A 16692-nucleotide genomic window follows, 5' to 3' on the forward strand; every position below is an offset into this window, starting at 1 on the left:
TGTTCTTTACATTTGAATAAAGCTCCAATGAGCTATTGTATTTTCAGTTTTAGATTTCTCTTTCAATAAGCTCTTTAAGAGCATTATCTATCTTGTTTGAGATTGCTTTCATGGTATCAGAGCCATGGATGGATTCATGGATCTCTACTCATCTCCTTCCTTACACATCTCAAATTGTGTCACTATCAAGCTCACTGAGCAAAACTACATAATCTGGAAATCACAATTTGAGTCCTTTCTGCGAACACAAGCTTTACTAGGCTTCGTCAATGGCGCCTGCAAACCACCACGTGCGACAATCCCTATCCGCAACAAAGCTAATGATGAGACTGAAGAAGTCATCAATCCAGACTTTGAGAGCTGGTCAAGATCTGACCAAGTTGTCAAAGCTTGGTTGCTTGGATCCATGAGTGAAAATGTCCTGCGGATGGTAGTAGGAGCCACAACCGCTCAAGAAGTATGGGAAACTCTCATTTCTCACTTCAACCGGACCTCCTCCTCTAGATTGTTCGAGCTGCAAAGACGTCTGCAAAACGCTGAGAAGCTAGACAACAACATGTCAGACTATCTCAGGAGTATCAAAGACATTTGCGACCAACTTGCCTCTATTGGAGACCCTGTAAGTGAGAAAATGAAGATCTTTGCTGCCTTGAGAGGTTTAAGCCGTGAGTACGAACCAATCATCACAGTCATTGAAGACTCCATGGATCGCAGTCCTGAACCTACCTATGAGAATGTTATCTCTCGCTTAACTGGCTACGATGATCGTCTTCAAGGATACTCAACTTCCTCAGAGGTATCACCTCACCTTGCATTCAACACTGCAAGATCTTCGAGCTACCAGAACAGGGGTCGTGGTAACAGAGGCAGAGGACGTGGAAACTACTCAACCAGAGGACGCGGCTTTCACCAACAGTTCATGTCCAACACAACCTCTCGAAACAGTGAGTTGCCAATATGTCAGATTTGTAACAAAAAGGGTCACAATGCTATTGACTGTTGGTTCCGCTTTGATGAAGAGTATCAACAAAAACCTACTCCCGTAGCTGCTGCTTTCTCTGCCCTACACATGACCGATGTCACTGACGATGGTGGTTGGTACCCTGATTCAGGAGCAACGGCTCACATCACCAATAACACTCAGCGACTTCAGAAAGCTCAACCCTATCACGATAACGACACTGTGATGGCCAGTGACGGTAATTTCCTTCCCATCACTCATATCGGATCAGCTAATCTACCATCAACGTCAGGTAATCTACCTTTAAAGGATGTGTTAGTTTGTCCTGACATAGCGAAATCTCTATTGTCAGTCTCAAAGTTATGTAAAGATTATCCTTGTGCTGTTACATTCGATTCTGATGATGTTGTGATTAAGGACAAGGAAACTTACAAGCTTCTGACAAAGGGAAAGGAAAATGATGGTCTCTATAAGCTGGAGGATCAAAAGTACAAGCTGTTCTATTCAACGAGACAAATTAAGACATCTGATGAAGTTTGGCATCGAAGATTAGGACATCCTAATGCTCAAGTCCTCCAACTTTTATCTACTAATAAGGCGATTCAGATAAATAAAAGTACCAGCAAGATGTGTGAGTCATGTCGGCTAGGGAAGATTTCAAAGTTGCCATTTACTTCCTCTGTTTTTCATGCTTCTAGACCTTTAGAGAGAGTTCACTGTGATCTCTGGGGTCCCTCTCCTGTTTCCTCTGTTCAAGGATTCAGGTTCTATGTAGTCTTTATAGACAATTTCTCAAGACATTGTTGGTTCTATCCCCTAAAGAGAAAGTCTGATTTCTGCTCCATATTCATCAAGTACAAGCTTCTAGTAGAAAATCTCTTACAAAACAAAATTGGTACCTTCCAATCAGATGGTGGAGGCGAGTTCATAAGTCAAAATTTTTTAACAGTCTTACAAGATTCTGGCATTCAACACTATATCTCTTGTCCTCACACACCAGAACAGAACGGCTTGGCTGAAAGGAAGCATCGGCAACTAACTGAAATGGCACTCACTCTCTTATTTCAGAGCAAGACGCCTCAGAGTCATTGGGTGGAGGCTTACTTCACTGCTAATTTCCTCTGTAATCTACTACCAACAACCTCTCTTGACACCAACAAAAGTCCTTTTGAGGTTTTAAATGGTAAAGCTCCTGAGTACTCAGCTCTTCGAACATTCGGATGTGCTTGTTACCCTACTCTCCGCTCTTATGCTCAAAATAAATTTGATCCTCGCTCTCTCAAATGCATCTTCCTTGGCTATACAGAAAAGTACAAAGGTTACAGATGCTTTTATCCCCCCACTGGTCGTGTCTACTTGAGCAGGCATGTGCTCTTTGATGAAAGCTCATTCCCTTTTGCTGACACATATGCTTCATCACAAAAGTTTGTTCCCACACCACTCTATACCGCTTGGCTCAAAGGATCTCCTGTCGAGTCTTCTGCTCAAACCATGCCTGCAACTGCTTATACGGTTTTCAGTGATGATGAGACTCCCGCGCTCACTGCTGATTCTGTGGTTCCAATCCCACTTCCTCCAGCTGAAATTCATGTTTCGTCAAACGATTCTGATAACCCTGCAATACCGGTTCCAGTTTCTGATACCCTTGCAAGTTCTGACATCGTTTTTCCGGTTGAAACTGCATCCCCTGTTTCTTTGGTTGTTGATGATGAGGAATGTACTGGGTGTACGGCAAGCTTAGACCTTGTTCCTATAGGCAACAACATTCTCTCATCACCAATTCAACCATTTACAACAGATTCTGCAGTCTCAAATGAACAACCAACTGACTCTGCTCACCCTATGATCACACGTTCAAAGGCAGGTATCAGCAAACCAAATCAAAGGTATGCGCTTCTTTCTCATAAAGTATCCTATCCGATGCCTAGAACAGTAACTGAAGCTCTACAAGATGAGAGATGGACGGATGCTATGGGTGAGGAAATGAGCAACTGTAAAGTAACAGGTACATGGTCTCTTGTTCCTCATACACCCGATATGCATGTGTTAGGCTCCAAATGGGTATTTCGTGTCAAGCTTCATGCTGATGGTAGTCTCGACAAATTTAAAGCTCGATTAGTAGCACAAGGCTATAATCAAGAAGAGGGCATCGATTACCTCGAGACCTATAGCCCAGTGGTCCGTACTCCGACCGTTCGAGCAGTTCTCCATGTAGCCACTATTTTGAACTGGGAACTCAAACAAATGGATGTTCGAAATGCATTCCTTCACGGAGACCTTACTGAGACAGTTTATATGAGACAACCAGCAGGTTTCATTGACAAAGATCATCCTGATCATGTCTGCTTATTACACAAATCACTGTATGGGCTCAAACAAGCTCCGAGAGCTTGGTTTGATAAATTTAGCAGCTTCTTGCTTGAGTTTGGGTTCTTCTGCAGCATTCCAGATCCTTCCCTCTTCATATGCATTAAGAACAATGATGTCATCTTTCTGCTCCTGTACGTTGACGATATGGTAATCACGGGGAACCCTTCTGCTCTCCTTACAAGCCTTCTCGACGAACTCAACAAACAGTTTCGCATGAAAGATTTGGGTCCACTGCACTATTTTCTCGGGATTCAGGCTCATTTTCATCCTGATGGTCTGTTTCTTTCTCAACAAAAGTATGCTGAGGATCTTCTCCTCACAGCAGCAATGTCTACCTGTTCTCCTGTTGCAACTCCTCTACCGCAACAACTAAGCAAAGCCCCAAATCAGCACAAGTTTTTTGAAAATCCGAAGTACTTCCGAAGTCTTGCTGGGAAGCTTCAATACCTGACTCTCACAAGACCTGATATACAGTTCTCGGTTAACTATGTGTGTCAAAAAATGCATGCCCCCACTGTCTCTGATTTTCACCTCCTCAAACGCATCCTTCGCTACATAAGAGGCACCACCACAATGGGTATATCTCTCAGCAACAAGACAAACTGCAAGTTGAGAGCTTACAGTGACAGTGATTACAGTGGCTGTCCAAGCAGCAGTCGATCCACATGTGGTTTTTGTACTTTTCTCGGCAACAACCTCATCTCATGGTCTTCCCGCAAACAACCCACTGTCTCCAAAAGCTCGACAGAGGCAGAATACAGAGCCATGTCTGAAGCTACATCTGAGATCACTTGGCTTGTGAATTTGCTTAGAAGCCTTGGCGTCCCTCAGTTTTCCACACCAGAGTTGTTTTGTGACAATCTTTCTGCCGTCTACTTGACCGCCAATCCAAGCTTTCATTCTCGTACCAAACATTTTGCTACTCACTATCACTATGTTCGAGAGCAAGTGGCTTTTGGAAATCTAATTGTCAATCACATACCTGCTGAATACCAGCTCGCTGATATCTTCACAAAATCGCTTCCGCCACACGCCTTTGACCATCTCCGAACCAAACTTGGTGTCGTTGTTCCACCTACTCCAAGTTTGCGGGGGAGTATCAACACCAGAGCCTCAAACGACAGCGTTCTGCATTCAGACTCAAACAAATTGAAGCCCAGCTCAAACCCATCAGCACCCAAGCCCATGTCACATAAACGGAAACCTGCAACAACAGAAACAACAGAACAGAGTCTTACACAACCTGCAACAATTACAACAAGTGATAAAAGTAAGACTCTTACACAACCTGCAACAAGAGACAAACGGAATACTAAAGACACGGAGCTGATCACGCAAAACAGGTTCCAGCTCCTTGAATCATGCGACACAGACCATAGGTGAAAGAAAAGACAATCGAATATTCCAGACACTAGGTTAAGCCAGGTTAAGCCGTTTTGTATCACTATAAAAGAGAAAGACCCTTGTAACAAGAAGATGATCGATTGGGAAAACAGAAATAAAACACCTTTCAAATATTCTTTCATGGTATCAGAGCAATACGGTTCATGGGTTTGCCGGTTCTACTAGTTCCAAAGTCAGACCAGCAGTGACGTTTTCTAATCGTCTCGTCTATTGCTAGGGATCCATCAAGGTCACGAGCTAAGAGGAAGTCAACTAAGAGAAGATAATGATTTCTTCAACCGTTGAAGCTTAAAGCAAAAACAGAACATGGAGCTTGAGAAAGGGGAAGAAACGGTTTAGAGTTATAGGCTTGGAATTTTGCTGGTTGTCGTTTCTATGGTGGTTTGTGCTGGCTAGTTTAGATTATAAGATTGAACTCATGAAGTTAGAATGCAAACAGATGGGTTTATGGCTGAATTTTTTTCTGGTTTGTTGAGAGCACACAATGTGTTTGTTAAAATGTCAAAGAGAAAGACATTGATTTTATGCAAATTGTGGTTGGTAAATGGATGAGAAGCAGATAGCAAGTAGGATTTAAGTAGTTGTGGAAGCGAATTCTTCTTTTTCATAGACGGCTTAGGAGAGTTAAACGAGGTAAAGAAAACCCGAACTCTTTGTGAGACAAATAATAGGTCAAAAGAACCTGAAAAGTTCTCACACTACTGACTGGTTTTATGGTGAAGAGATGCTGCTATCTACATCACAACAATCTTGCTTCGACGACGCATTCTCATGTCAAAGCCATTGCATTTGCGGTTTCAAACTTGTCATGTTGCTTTCACACCACGCCAAGTTTGCGGGGGAGTATTAGAGCAAGCCACAAAGCCCAATAGTATGATCCATTACTAGTCTTAAAGCCCATGTAACTAGGGTTTCCCAAGTGAGATAAGTTTCATATATATATGTGTAACGACTCTAAGAAATGTAACCTTGAGAGTTGTATTGAGACAACTCTTCTTCTTCCCATTTATGAAATATAAATCTACAATCACTTTGTTTTTGAAGACAACCTAAAGCTTCTCTCATTCTCTTTGTTCTTTACATTTGAATAAAGCTCCAATGAGCTATTGTATTTTCAGTTTTAGATTTCTCTTTCAATAAGCTCTTTAAGAGCATTATCTATCTTGTTTGAGATTGCTTTCAGAAAATACCCAATAACACGACCCTGCTGCTTGACGACGAGAGTGGAAACAGTTAAACAGGTTAATGCTCAAATGGTTAGACAATGAAATTATGATACAAGGAGACAGAGAGAGGGATACTTACTCGTCGCGTATGTTCTTTACTTGAGAGATGCGTCCTGAAATCATCAAGGCTTTCGTAATAACAGAAGCACATTTTGCAACAAAATACTGAGTTAGATTCACTTTCACTTTTACTGAACTTGTGAAAAACGTGGCTTCCTGCCATTGAACGAACGTGTACTCTGGTCTCTGAAACTGTGCAAAAAATTTCACTTTTACCGCAATTACGAAGGTGTTTTCTTGCCTCTGAAAGAGTGGAAAAACTTTCACTTGTACTGCACTTGTGAGGAACGTGTTTTCTTGCCTCTGCAACTGTGGAAAAACTTTCACTTGTACTGCACTTGTCAAGAACGTGTTTTCTTGTCTCTGAAACTGTGGAAAAGAAATTATCGTAATTAGTTTAATGGTTATGTCAAACAGTACTGGATGATCGATGAGAGGACAGACAAACAAACAAACACCTGCAAGTAAGCTTTCCCAGAGCCACTCGGCAGAAGTGAGCAGGGCACACATTTTGAGAGGCCTACATGAATAAGCCAGAAAAAGCTTGTGTTTGTGCACTTGTAGTAGCTTGACAAGACAAATTGAATCGACTGGTTCCAAAGTATCCGTTATGACCATTATAGTAGCCGGAGGAGGATTAGAATCTACCCAAATCTCGATATCTTCATAAATTACAGTGCATGTGTTAGCTGTTTCAACAAAGGAAAGTATTGATCAGTAGGCATAGACGATGAATATTTTTAAACCGCCCTAAATTCCAAAGATGGATAGCCAAATGGACTAACCGTAACAGGAATGCACAACATTGATTCCAGTGGAAGAGAGCCCTCGCAGGAGGTGATCAGGGATACGGTTTAGGTCGCCAAAGGCAGTGATGGAGACAGGACCAGAGTAGCCAAGATTCTTGAATGCCGCTTCTAAACTCGGCTGGACCCGACGAGCATCATATCCCTTGGGGATCGGACATTGAAACAAGTTCCACCACACCGCTATTTGAGCTGTCGCGTATTCAGGCGTCGCTGGGTAGTCCCTTGCCCACTCCTCTGTTACACAGTCAACTACTGTCTCCGTAGGGTCTATAGCCTCCTGCTTGACAGAGAGTGGAAACAGAGGTAGTTGCTCAAAATAGGTAGTAGACAATGAAACAATTGATATACAAGCAGAGAGAGAGAGAGAGAGGATACGTACTTCTCGTTTATGCTTATAACTCGAGAGATGCTTCCTGAAATTTTGAGGGCTTTGGGAATCGAAGTTGCAAGATTTGCAGTAAAGCGTGACAGATGATAACTCGCCCGTGTCACTGCACTTCTCCTGAACAAGTGTTGGGCTTCTGTTCTCACCATCCGCGTACCATAGTAATTTTTCCCAAAACCACTCTCTACAAGTACTCAGGAATGTCAAAAACCCATACTCGATTGAATAAACCAGAAAAAGGTTGTATAGCGTTCGTTGTTGTAGCCGGGCCAGATCCCAAGCGAAGACAGTGTGCACCTGATTGGATATGATCATCATTGAAGCCGGAGCAGGATTTTGACCTCGCCATTCCACCATATCCGAATACATGACTGAGTTTGTGCTTTCTGTTCCACTACAGAGCAAAAAAACACAAAAAGTGAGGTTAAATGTGTAGTTTTGTATGTATATATACTACCGAACCCGTTCACGTAACAGTGCTATACTTCAAGTAGGGTAAGGATAGTAGAAATTTAAACTCTAAACTCCAGAGATCAATAAAATTTGGACTAACCGTAACAGGAATGCACAACATTGATTCCAGTGGAAGAGAGCACTCGCAGGAGGTGATCAGGGGTTTGTGTTTGGTCGCCATAGGCAGTGATGGAGACAGGACCAGAGTAGCCAGCATTCAACTGATGCAGAAGTTTAAAATTTTACCCCTCTCTAAACCAATAATTTAATCAATTTACTAGTAATTTAGGATCTTTTATGCTAGTATGTTTAAAGATTAGGTCCACAGGCCAAACCTAAATTTATATCCAACCTTTATTTAATTTACCTCATTCTCTCTTTTATTTCACAATCGCATCGTCCAATTCTTTTGACTTCTGTTCCAAGGGTTTTGACAAATTGAATATTTCCTTAGGCTTTGTTCTGTTCCTCTGTTTTTATAATTCTCTGCTTTTGGTTGATGTTTTTCTTCTGCGTGGGTCAAAAAAACAAAACTCTAGTCTCTTAAATTACGGCTGGGGGTTTTGTTTTTGATATGGACAAGTTCACTGGATTCTCTGATGATGAATTGCTCGTGAAGATCTTATCGTTTCTTCCGACAAAATTTGCTATAACAACGAGTGTTTTGTCGAAGCAATGGAAGTTTCTTTGGATGCGGGTGCCAAAACTTGAGTACGATGAGATGAGCATGTTTTCTTCAGAATTTTACCTTCGATATGTGTTCCCTGAGGAGGGTTACAGCGAAACATATTCTACAGAGTTGGAAAGATGCCAGAGGATGCGGTGTTTTATTGACAAGAATCTGCCATTACATAGCTCTCCGGTCATAAAGAGCTTGAATCTCACGTTTCACAATGAAATTTTTCAACCTGAAGCTATCAAACTGTGGGTTGAAATTGCAATCTCTCGTTGTGTTGAGGAGCTAAGCGTTGCATTTTCTAGTTTAAAGGGAAAACTTAATGCAGTAATGCCGAGTAGCTTGTATATTTGCAAATCACTTGTGACGTTGAAACTAACCAACGACATTTACGTGGATGTTCCTCATGTTTTCTGCCTCCCCTCCTTGAAAACTTTGCACCTTCGACGTGTGATATACGCAGATGAAGAATCTCTACAACGGCTTTTATTTAATTCCTATGTTCTGGAAGATCTTGCTCTGGAACTATCTCCTCGTGACAATGTGAGAAATTTTGCTGTAATCATCCCGTCATTGCTTAGTTTATCCTTTAGGATATCTGATATGTGTGAAGAGTTTAGGATAGATACTCCTTCTTTGAAGTATTTCACAGTTTTCTGTAAAAGTTCATTCGGCTTGATTGAGAGTATGCCTAAGCTGGAGAAGGCAGATATCACTGCTAGTCACAATATCAAGAAGCTTCTTGAGCTTGTCACATCTGTCAAGCGTCTTTCATTGACAATCATAGAAGACAGCGGCACAGAGGTAATTTAAATCTATTTGATAATATTCAATTCTTCAATCTCACTAATATCTCTTTAGATTACTAAAACCGTCCTTTGTACAGGCTCTCACTGCTGTATATGGCGAGGATATTGTCTTTAAGGAGCTTGAGCATCTGAAGTTTCGTATCCATGACGCATATTGGTCGAAGGTACTACACTGGTTGCTCATAGCTTCACCCAAACTACGAAAATTAGAGTTCGATGTAAGTTTCTTCGATATAGGCTATTATTTTGGTTCAAATTCAATGTATCGCGTCGCGTGCGGCCTTTATCTTCTAACTCTTTCTTCTTTAATCCAAAGGAACATTTTTCACGTGATGGTATGGACACATTGGTGTGCTGGAAGCAACTGAAAAGTGTTCCTCAATGTTTCTTGTCGAGTCTCCAAACTTTCAAGTGGACATGTTACGAGATCTCTGTAGAATGTAAAGATCTGGTGAAATTCTTGCCAGTTAAAGACTGCAACAATTGTGTTTGGACTAGGGTTGGATCCACAAAAGAAGCTTGAGATAGAGACGGAGGTAAAATTTTGTTTCCGTGCTTCACCCATCGTAATTCTTTCGACGGCTGAGGAGTCTTGCGAATCAAGATTACTGACAGCTTTGAATTTTCTCTATTAGAGTTTTTGTTGCATTTCGTTTAAATATTTATATGTGTTTGTTAAAGTCATTAAGTGTTTTTAAGTTAATATTCAAAAAGATTCTGGATACATATGTCGTTTAATAAAATTTAAGACACCCACTAACTAAAATTTCAGACGTGGTTGAAGTCTATATTCCACCATATTAACAAAGAGATACGTTGTGCAGTTACACTGCGTGAAAGAAAAATAAAACCGAAACCCTATGGATGAGCCTTAAATTTGGTTAAGAACAAGCAACGAGCTAATGTTTTCTTTTTTTTTTGAATTGAATGTAAAATTTTATTCAACCAAAAAACCTTTTTACAATGAATGCTTCAGTTTGTGAGTAAGTGATTTGAGATACACGTAGAAATTGCAGATTTTTTTTTAAAAAATCTAATAGAAGTTATTGCCGAGGAGGTTGGTGAGTGGAGAACCAAAGCTGCAGGCCTTCCTCATAGCGTTGGTCTCCCATCAATGCTATCGAACTGAGACGATTTCTGATATTCTTGTCAATGTGTTTGATGAGAAGAGCTTGCGGACTGGAGGGTTCACCATGTCGACGAGCATTTCGTTCTCGCCATAGGTGGTACAAAGTGGATTGAAACAGGTAGCGAAACAGAAAGAGGTGGAGCCGTGGGACTGCCGAACTAGTGAGCAGAGCAATCAGTTGATTCCAATCTACCGAATAAGTCGTGGTTAGGAGCGGTTGGGCGAGTCTCCTCCATACTCCCGCAGCAAATGGACACGAGAAGAAAAGGTGGTTCCTGGATTCTTCTGCGTTGTTGCAGAAACTGCAGGTCACCTGCTGGCCCGAGTATGGTGTTTAAAGGTCTCTTATAACCTCTTAAGCTCCTGAAATTAATTTAATGGTATTGTTTCAAGTTGGAGTATATCTATATATATATTCTAGATGGAAATTTACTAATGTTCCATAACAAAAGCATAAAGCTCCTGTAGTTACTTAAGTTTCTTACATCACAAGTCTCTAACCCTCGGATGGGAAAGGAATTTGATAGCGTTCTAAATTTGATCCTCCCGTATTGGTTCTGAGTTCTTAAACACATATGTTGGAGAATCCAGAGCTATGGTACCTTGCTGAACCTCATCTAGAGGGATTTACCAATGTACCTTGCCTCTTATTTGGTTTTTGAATTTTCATAATTACAGAGCTTTCCATGCTTCAGAATTCCTTACTTCTTCTTCTGGACAATATAGCTTATGTTATATTCCAATGGGCTCTCCACTCCCTAGTCCATATATGGTTTAATCCTTTCTCCACTTCCTTTATCTTCTAACCCTTTCTTCTTTAATCCAAGGAACATTTGTCACGTGATGGTATGGACACATTGGTGTGCTGGAAGCAACTGAAAAAAAGTGTTCCTCAATGTTTGTTGTCGAGTCTCCAAACTCAAGTGGACAGGTTACGGGATCTCTGTAGAAGGGAAAGATCTGGTGAAATATATCTTAAGAAAGTCTTGCCAGTTAAAGACTGCAACAATTGTGTTTGGACAAGAGTTTGATCCACAAAAGAAGCTTGAGATGGAGACGGAGGTGGAATTTTGTTTCCGTGCTTCACCCATCGTAATTCTTTCGATGACGGATGAGGAGTCTTGCGAATCAAGATTAATGCCAGCTTTGGATTTTCTCTATTAGAGTTTTTGTTGCATTTTGTTTAGATCATTTAGATGTGTTTTTTTAAAGTTATTATTAAGTGTTTTTAAGTTAATGTTCAAAAAGATTCTGGATACATATGTCGTTTAATAAAATTTAAGACACCCACTAAAGACGTGGTTGAAGTCTTGATTCCACCAAATTATATAACAAAGAGATACATTGTGCAGTTACACTGCGTGAAAACAAAAAAGAAAACCGCAACCCTACGGATGAGCCTTAAATTTGGTTAATTAAGATGGTTGGAATATGCTTGCACTTGGACTTATCAAGTGCTTTCTCAAGTGCCTTGAAATCCTCATGGTAAACCGCACACCGAACCACTCCACCACCGCCGCATGAGCAGTTGTTTTTGAGGTTCGATGATTTCTTGCGGCGTTTGTTTTCCACGTCCTCGAGAATTAGATCCCGACGTTCATCTATAAGGTCCGGTAATATGCCAATGAGATAAACCAAAAACAAACCGATCAGTATAAGGGCGCTTACCAAATCCGCTGTATCCACCGTCAACGCCATTAATTACTCCCCTTGCTTCACACACACAACAAATTAAATCTAGCTAGCTAGGGTTAATTTATTAGAAAAATATTTCGAGAAACAAAAAAAATAGAATTACCTAAGAAACTTGGACATGCAGTTAGTTATATATAAATTACTAAGATTTGGATGTCTTCGAACTTCCGACGTGATATTGTTTTGGATTTAGTTTCCTGAATATTTAAAATACAATCCTATCCCCACTCCATATTAAAACCAAACTCTTATCGAAAATAATGCAAGTAATTAAGATTTGGATGACTTCGAATATCTTTTGGTATAATATAATGCTGTTTTGGATTTAGTTTCCTAAGTTAAGTTACAATCCTACCCACACTCTCATTAAACAAAACCTTTTTGAAAATTACATTTACACACGATCATAAAACTCATGGACGACTAAAATATACTTTTTCATAAAAAAATTAAGTTATACAAAAAAAAAATATTTACAAAACCTCAGTTTATATAACCAAAAAAAAGCAAAAGAAAAACATTAAAAAAGATGTTTCTTCCAAATCTCGAAAACTAGTAGATTATCTAGTCAATCTTTTAAGTTGGGAAAACATGGAACGAATAGTGTCGCACTTTGATAGACGTATAATATCGGAGAAAGCTCTCACATCTTTCATGACAGATGCGGCAACAATGATCATCATCTCCAAGTTCAATGTCACCATCATCATCATTATCTTCGTCTTCGTCTTCTTCTTTCCAAAAATACGGTGAACAGGTATCAACAAGGAGGTAGATATAAAAAACTGCTCCGAAGAAAAGAAAGTAAGATGTAACCAGATTATCCACTGTCACCATCTTTTCAATCCACTACAATATTGTGTAGCAACAAAATATAGGCAAAACCGATGCTGATTCAGAAACTAATGATCTAAAAGTCTCGGGTATTAAAAAAAAAAAAATCTACGGTTTACCAAAGGAATGCATTTTTATTTTATAGGTATCCGATTTTTTTTTTTTTTCCTGAGTTTGGTTTATAACGCCTTTTTATTGATTTTAGTTGGGCTTGAAAGTGGCCCACCAAGCCTAAAAACATTACAAAATGTTGTTGGTTTTGTCGATGGAATGGAAATATCAAAGTCGTCGTCGGTGCTCACTTAAGTCGCAATCTTGTTTCTTCTTCTTCTTCCTTAGTCTCTGGCGCCGCTTTGTCTCAGTCGCAATCTCGTAAGCTTCCTCACTCTTCTCTTTAGTTCAATCACTAAAACGTAATACGTTTTCGTTCAATTTGATCGATGTGATGTAGAAACTTAAATTTCTCGGGTCCTGATGACGAAATAGGGAGTCGGAAGAACACGATCGTTGACTTTTATTAGTGTTTATGGAGAGATTCAATTAAATGAAAAAGACTGTCCAGTAGAGTTTCTGTATTGAAAAAAAAAAAAAAAAACACTTTTCATTAGTTTGTCTGAAAAATAATGTATTTTTTGAAGTCTTCTGTTACGTTCTTGCTACCATCATTGACTAGTGAGCAAGTTTTGTATGTTTGCCAAGTTGTAAACTATCACAAAATACATAGAAGTACTTAAAGACTGTATAAGCTGATTATTAGTTGTTGTTTATTTTGTAACAGAACGATATGGAGAAAGACATGGCATTGAATTTGATGATGGGGGACAAACTGGTACTGAGAGGTTTGAAATTTTACGGTTTCCATGGAGCGATTCCTGAAGAGAAGACGCTTGGCCAGATGTTTATGCTTGACATAGATGTTTGGATGTGTCTTAAAAAGGCTGGTCTATCTGACAACTTAGATGATTCCATCAGCTATGTCGACATTTACAAGTTCGTTTTTCTTTTTCTTTAACTCTTATCACATGGATATGAAATGATTTGTCTCTAGATTGAGTATTTGGATAGTAACTACGCTTTGCATATGCTTGCTGTATGTTTATAATCAATCTAATGTGGAATGGAATTGAATTAATTTTCAGCTTGGCAAAGGAAGTTGTACAAGGGTCATCAAGAAACCTTCTGGAGGCAGTAGCTGAACTTATAACGTCCAAAACTCTGGAATCATTCCCTCAGGTCAAAGCTGTTCGACTGAAGCTATGGAAGCCAAATGTTCCTCTTATCCAAAGCGCTATCGATTGTTTAGGTGTCGAGATTTTCAGAAACCGCTCTACTGAATAAACCACTACTACTACTTCTACTACTTTGAATTCTGTTGTTTGTTTCAGTTTGTATCCTTGAAATTTTCATTTTCATATCCAAAAATACTTATAACATCAAGAGATTTGGGGGGGGGGGGGGGGGGGGGAATAAATGTATTTTATGTACTTGATGCGTACACGATCCCACCAGTTATGTTTCATAAGATTGTGTCAGCTTCACTTGTGTTTATTTTCGCAATTTTAATATGTGCGGGGTCAATTCTTTAACCAAAAGTAAAGATGAGGACCTCTATTGCAAAATGTTGAAGCATTGTTTCAGATGCTAAAATCTTATTTTTTTTAATCCATAAATTGTTCATCTTTATTGTTCTTCTGCAATTTACACAAAAGGTATAGAAGTTTTTCAAACCCATGAATCTCTCTGTCCATGTGTGCTTGTTGTTATGTCGATTCTGCAATTGGCAAGTTTAGACCCTGAGATCTATCATCTTCTAATAGTTGCACACCATGTGTTTGTGTAAATGCCTAAGAGAATTGCTTGCTTCTGAGTTTCCTATTTTCTATTAGCTTTTTTGGTTTTGTGGATGACAGTTAGATAGTTTGGTATTTAAATTTTGATCCTTTCTTTGATTTTTGTTTAGGAAATCATGACATTCTGAGAGATCGGTAGATGATGGCGCTTACTCAACTGGTTCCTTCTACTTCAGACAAGCTTTTCTTTTTCTCCAGCTTCCTCCACCCTTCAACCCCTCTGGAGATTCGCAGATGTAACATAAGAAGTACTCAAACCCATTCCAAGAAACTCGGAAGTCTGTCTTTAAACATCTCATGTGCAGCTCACAAGATTGTTCGGAGTCCATCTTTAGACAGACATGTAGTGAAGCAGAACAGAGTTCGGTTTGTGCAGAAGTTGAAGACTTTACTTCTCTCCAAACCAAAGCATTACATACCAATTCAGATCCTCTACAAGTGCCGTTCTTACCTCGGCATCGAGAACCCTCGTGCAATTATCTCCATGATCCGTCGGTATCCCACAATCTTCCAGCTTTTTACAACACCTACACCACATTTGCCTATGAATGCCACTAAGCCTTTATCTCAACTCTGTGTCCGTATGACATCGGCTGCATCCTCCCTTGCAATGCAAGAATTGAATCTCAAGTCTGAGATTTCTGATAAATTGGCTACTAAGCTCCAGAAGCTGCTAATGTTGTCATCTCACCGCAGGTTGCTTTTGTCTAAACTGGTTCACATTGGACCAGATTTTGGCTTCCCTCCTAATTTCAGGTCCAGGCTCTGCAATGACTATCCGGACAAGTTCAAGACTGTGGATACATCCTACGGAAGAGCGCTTGAGCTTGTCTCGTGGGATCCAGAGTTGGCGAACCAAATGCCATGTCCTGAAGTTGATAGGGGTTTGATTGTTGATCGTCCTTTGAAGTTCAAGCGTTTGAATCTTCGTAAAGGTTTAAACTTGAAGAGGCGGCACCAAGATTTCTTGGTAAGATTCAGAGAATCGCCTGATGTGTGTCCTTACAAAATGTCATCTGAGTGTCTGGCAAGCGAGTCAATCGAGGCCGAGAAGCGAGCCTGCGCAGTTGTAAGAGAGGTGTTGGGGTTAACGGTTGAGAAAAGGACGCTCATTGACCATTTGACACATTTCAGGAATGAGTTTTCTTTACCAAACAAGCTAAGAGCGTTGATAGTGAGGCATCCGGAGCTATTCTATGTGAGTGTAAAAGGCACGAGAGACTCTGTGTTTCTAGTCGAAGCATACAGCGACAATGGTGATCTTCTAGAGAAAGATGATACATTGGTGATCAGAGAACGTTTGGTAGATCTTATTCAAGAAGGTAAGAGAAATAGACGTGAACGGAGAAGAAAAGGCGCTATACTTGGTGATAAAAACACAGAAGACTATATCAATGATAATGACAGAGATGAAACTAGTAGTGATCTGGATGATGATGAATATGAAGATGTGTTTGAGAATTTGTTTGATTCAGAAGATTCAGGTGTGGAATATCATTTCGACGAAGAAGATGATGACGAGGCGTGGGTTAATAATGGTGAAAGTGTAGAGTATTGGAGTAGAAAGCTTTCTTCTTCTTCTGGTAGTAACAGTGATGAAGCAAAGAGTGGTGTAGAATCATGGTGAGAGTAGGAAAAACACATCGATGTTCTGATATTGTAGACTCAGAAAATTGTACGCAATTACACAATAACATAACGTTTCTGTCGTTATCTTAGTGCTATTGGCTTTATACAAGATTGAAAAGTGAATTAAGCGTGTTCTTTTCTTATTTCACAACTGTAGTTGGTCGAGTCTCGCAATGCCTTCACCAATGTGTCTCTATTGCTAGCGACAGCGTTTGCTTTCTCCATGAGCTTCAGTTGTAACTAAACTGTCAAAACCAATACCGTTTTCACTTTTGATTTTAGCCAATGTTAACATTGTCTAAGTTAACACTGTCTCTCCTAATCTTATAGTCTTATATGGTAAGAAATGTAATGGCAAGTGGTAAATAAATTAGTTAATTACCAAACTATTTGAATCTCGAT

The 16692-nt window shown here is 39.9% G+C and overlaps 4 protein-coding genes across 5 annotated transcripts; 3 read left to right on the forward strand and 1 right to left on the reverse strand.

Moving 5' to 3' along the window:
- Positions 1–5855: 5855 nt before the first annotated feature.
- On the reverse strand, positions 5856–7601 carry LOC104763641 (uncharacterized). The gene is made up of 5 exons (XM_087497917.1): positions 7210–7601; positions 6807–7107; positions 6480–6710; positions 6041–6390; positions 5856–5945 (listed from the first exon to the last, which is right to left on the reverse strand). Exons 1-5 carry the CDS (start codon positions 7582–7584, stop codon positions 5856–5858), a joined length of 1347 nt encoding a protein of 448 aa, XP_087354043.1. The 5' UTR covers positions 7585–7601.
- A 641-nt stretch (positions 7602–8242) lies between these two features.
- LOC104763642 (putative F-box/FBD/LRR-repeat protein At5g62970) lies at positions 8243–11446 on the forward strand. The gene is made up of 4 exons (XM_010486991.2): positions 8243–9148; positions 9231–9371; positions 9470–9572; positions 11214–11446. Exons 1-4 carry the CDS (start codon positions 8243–8245, stop codon positions 11444–11446), a joined length of 1383 nt encoding a protein of 460 aa, XP_010485293.2.
- A 1597-nt stretch (positions 11447–13043) lies between these two features.
- On the forward strand, positions 13044–14349 carry LOC104762434 (dihydroneopterin aldolase 2). Its single transcript, XM_010485711.2, has 3 exons — positions 13044–13183; positions 13590–13801; positions 13951–14349. Exons 2-3 carry the CDS (start codon positions 13596–13598, stop codon positions 14147–14149), a joined length of 405 nt encoding a protein of 134 aa, XP_010484013.1. The 5' UTR covers positions 13044–13183; positions 13590–13595; the 3' UTR covers positions 14150–14349.
- LOC104762435 (protein WHAT'S THIS FACTOR 1, chloroplastic) lies at positions 14254–16433 on the forward strand. 2 transcript variants are annotated; one of them, XM_010485712.3, is made up of 2 exons: positions 14254–14520; positions 14772–16433. In XM_010485712.3, the coding sequence occupies exon 2, from the start codon at positions 14801–14803 to the stop codon at positions 16286–16288; it is 1488 nt and encodes a 495-aa protein (XP_010484014.2). In that variant the 5' UTR covers positions 14254–14520; positions 14772–14800; the 3' UTR covers positions 16289–16433. The 2 variants fall into 2 exon arrangements, with proteins under 2 accessions (XP_010484014.2, XP_087356368.1); XM_087500242.1 differs by having other exon boundaries at positions 14512–14647.
- Positions 16434–16692: the final 259 nt, after the last annotated feature.

The sequence above is a fragment of the Camelina sativa genome, chromosome 18, assembly GCF_030686135.1.
Source record: "Camelina sativa cultivar CO46 ecotype springtype chromosome 18, ASM3068613v1".
NCBI lineage: Eukaryota > Viridiplantae > Streptophyta > Magnoliopsida > Brassicales > Brassicaceae > Camelina > Camelina sativa.

Coding starts and splice junctions, on each gene's coding strand:
- LOC104763642 (XM_010486991.2), top strand. CDS start 8,243: ATGGACAAGTTCACTGGATTCTCTGATGATGAATTGCTCGTGAAGATC. Junction 9,372..9,469: donor TACGAAAATTAGAGTTCGAT/GTAAGTTTCTTC, acceptor TTTAATCCAAAG/GAACATTTTTCACGTGATGG. Junction 9,573..11,213: donor CCAAACTTTCAAGTGGACAT/GTTACGAGATCT, acceptor TCAAGTGGACAG/GTTACGGGATCTCTGTAGAA.
- LOC104762435 (XM_010485712.3), top strand. CDS start 14,801: ATGATGGCGCTTACTCAACTGGTTCCTTCTACTTCAGACAAGCTTTTC.
- LOC104763641 (XM_087497917.1), bottom strand. CDS start 7,584: ATGTATTCGGATATGGTGGAATGGCGAGGTCAAAATCCTGCTCCGGCT. Junction 7,108..7,209: donor GTTATAAGCATAAACGAGAA/GTACGTATCCTC, acceptor TCTGTCAAGCAG/GAGGCTATAGACCCTACGGA. Junction 6,711..6,806: donor TGTTGTGCATTCCTGTTACG/GTTAGTCCATTT, acceptor TTGTTGAAACAG/CTAACACATGCACTGTAATT.
- LOC104762434 (XM_010485711.2), top strand. CDS start 13,596: ATGGAGAAAGACATGGCATTGAATTTGATGATGGGGGACAAACTGGTA. Junction 13,802..13,950: donor AGCTATGTCGACATTTACAA/GTTCGTTTTTCT, acceptor ATTAATTTTCAG/CTTGGCAAAGGAAGTTGTAC.